The sequence below is a fragment of the Mastomys coucha genome, unplaced genomic scaffold, assembly GCF_008632895.1.
Source record: "Mastomys coucha isolate ucsf_1 unplaced genomic scaffold, UCSF_Mcou_1 pScaffold15, whole genome shotgun sequence".
NCBI lineage: Eukaryota > Metazoa > Chordata > Mammalia > Rodentia > Muridae > Mastomys > Mastomys coucha.
This window is the reverse complement of record NW_022196897.1, coordinates 152,893,610-152,896,109: the sequence shown is the minus strand read 5'-3', so window position 1 is coordinate 152,896,109 and position 2,500 is coordinate 152,893,610. Positions and strand designations below refer to the sequence as shown.

At 47.3% G+C, this 2,500-nt stretch overlaps 1 protein-coding gene across 3 annotated transcripts in view; it reads right to left on the bottom strand.

Moving 5' to 3' along the window:
• Arfgef2 (ADP ribosylation factor guanine nucleotide exchange factor 2) overlaps positions 1 to 2,500 on the bottom strand; it is an 89,416-nt gene that overhangs the window by 47,322 nt on the left and 39,594 nt on the right. For all 3 annotated transcript variants that reach the window (XM_031372803.1, XM_031372804.1, XM_031372805.1), the window contains exons 10-11: positions 1,854 to 2,088; positions 1,069 to 1,168 (exon numbers count right to left, since the gene is read on the bottom strand). In XM_031372803.1, the coding sequence (XP_031228663.1) occupies positions 1,069 to 1,168; positions 1,854 to 2,088 (335 nt within the window). The remainder of the gene's footprint in view (positions 1 to 1,068; positions 1,169 to 1,853; positions 2,089 to 2,500) is intronic.

Genomic DNA, 2,500 nt, shown 5'->3' with positions numbered 1-2,500 from the left:
CCCAGCTATGCTTTTCTTTTTTGAGATAGGGTTTCTCTGTGTATCCCTGGCTGTCCTGCCTGTGTGTGTCTCCTAAGTGCTAGGATAAAAGGCATGTGCTACCACACCTGGCTCCAGCTATGCTTTCTTATTAAACAAAGTTTCCCTGCCAAAAATATACTCAGCACACTTTTGTCCAAGGTGGCCACACACTAAGTAGGAATACATGTCGGAAGTGTAGAGGTGGAGTGAACTTTTTTTTTAATTTTTAAAATTCTTTTTGTTTGTTTGTTTGTTTTTGAGGCAGAGTTTCTCTATGTAGCCTTGCCTATCTGCCACGTGGTCTGTAGACCAGGCTGACCTTACACTTAAAGAGATCTGGCTGCCTCTGCCTCCCTGAGTGCTAGGATTAAAAGCCACTACCTCCTAGACTTTATCTTTTCTTTAGTTCCTTCCTTCCTTCCTTCCTTCCTTCCTTCCTTCCTTCTTTCCTTCCTTCCTTCCTTCCTTCCTTCCTTTCTTCCCGTATGTGTAAGCTGGATGCAGTAGCATACACTTTAACCCCAACACTTCAGAGGCAGAGGCAGGGGCATCTCTGCGAGTTTGAAATCAGCCAGGGCTGCTACATAGTTAGATTCAGTCTCAAAAAGGAAAAAATATGTGTATATGTCAGTGTGAAGGTTTATGCTCGTGGGTGCAGTGCCTAAAGTGGACAGAAGAGGGCATAGGTCCTCTAGAGCTAGAGTTACAGGCAGTTGTGAGTCACCTGATATAAGTGCTGGGAACAAAACATAGGTCCTCTGTAAGAGAGAGGAGCTGGGCTGTGGCGGTGCATGCCTCAAATCCCAACAGTCAGAAGGCAGAAGACAGATCTCTGAGTTGAGGCCAGGCTGGTTTCAGGGCAGCCAGGGCGACACAGAGAGATCCTGTCCCAGGAAGGAAAAGAAAGAGCAGGGAAGGCTCAGGCGCTCACAAGCTGAGCCATCACTCCGCCCTGCGAAGGACACTTTAACAGGTGGATCACAGGACTGACTTGGGCTTGGCAGATGAAGCTTCGGAAGCTGCCCTGAGAGCTCCAGATGAGCATACCTGCACAAATCCTCGTCAGGCTCTGAATGACCATCCAGCGGTGCTCAAAGGAACTTGTGGACGTTTCTAAAATGTTCAGGAAAATCTCTTTGAAAAAAACCTGTGTAGCATGAAGACAAGGGAAGGGCAATGAACAGTCTCAATTTAGACCTCAAGATGCCTCCAAGGCTAGGCAAGCTGTGTACTGAGTGAGGCAGCCTGGGCAGAGGGCAAAGCAAGGCTCACCCTTGCTGAGAAACTGGGAGCCCAGCCTGGTTGGTGGACTGCTAGCAGGGGCTCCACCCAGAGCTGAGGAACTACAACAGGGCCTGCATGGGTTACAATTTGAGAGAAACTAGAAATTTGTATTTGTGCAATGGAATTTCTCAATCTGACAAATAATTCAAATTATTTCAAACAATTCTGGCTCAGACAGACATGGGGTTGTCGGGTCTGAGCTGAGAACACAGATCCCGACCATAAATCTTTGGTGGACAGAAGAACTCTTATGCCGTGCTGTTTCCCACTCATTCAGAGGTTCCACCAGGAGGCTAGCGAGGAAAAGGCACCTCACTATGTATGTGCTTGGGATTTTTTTTTTGTTTTTTTTTTTTTTTTGAGACATGTCCTCATATAGCCCCGTCTGGACCCAAGTGAACTACATAGCCTAGGCTGGCCCTGACTTCCTGGTTGCCTTGTCTCTAGCTCAAGAGTGCTGGGATTACAGGCATGTGAGCCTGGCTCACAAGCAGGCTTCTCACTTGGCATTAATGTCCCCAAATAAAAACACTAGTTGAAGTATATACCTCTATCTGCATTTTCAAGTGCATTTTGAAGTTTGAAAGAAGAGTAAGAAAAATAGCAAGTGAGAGTTCGAAGACGTCAGGCACTGAGGACACGCCGTTCTTGGAAAGGGCCACACACAGGTACTGCTTAATGGCAGTGACGAACATCTCGTGGCTCCTGAAGACTGGGCCAGCGTTCTGTAGCACAGAGAGCAGCAGCTGCAGGGAAACCACCTTGGAACGAAGCTCATGGGACCTGCAGAGAGAAAAGACAGCGATGGTGCACAGATGGGAGGCTGTTTTCATTTCTGTTTTAGACAGGGTCTCACTGTGTACAGCTAACCTGGAACTCATGACCCTGCCTCTGCCTGCCAAATATTGGGCACAAACTAAAACTGTATGTTCCTTGAAAAGCCTTTGATCTTTTACCAACTACTATGTGACCAAAAATGACCTTTAACTCCTAACTTTCCTGCCTCTACCATCCAAAGACTGATATTACAGGAATACACACCGTGCCCAGCCAAGCAGAACCTCCTGAGGCCAGTGATTTAAGAAATAAAAACAGCCCCTATGTGCCAACAGGATGAAGGCAGAGAGCATGGGATAGGTCCCTCAGAACCCGCAGGCCGTCTGAGAACAAGACTGGCCAATTCCTACTCCTTTTT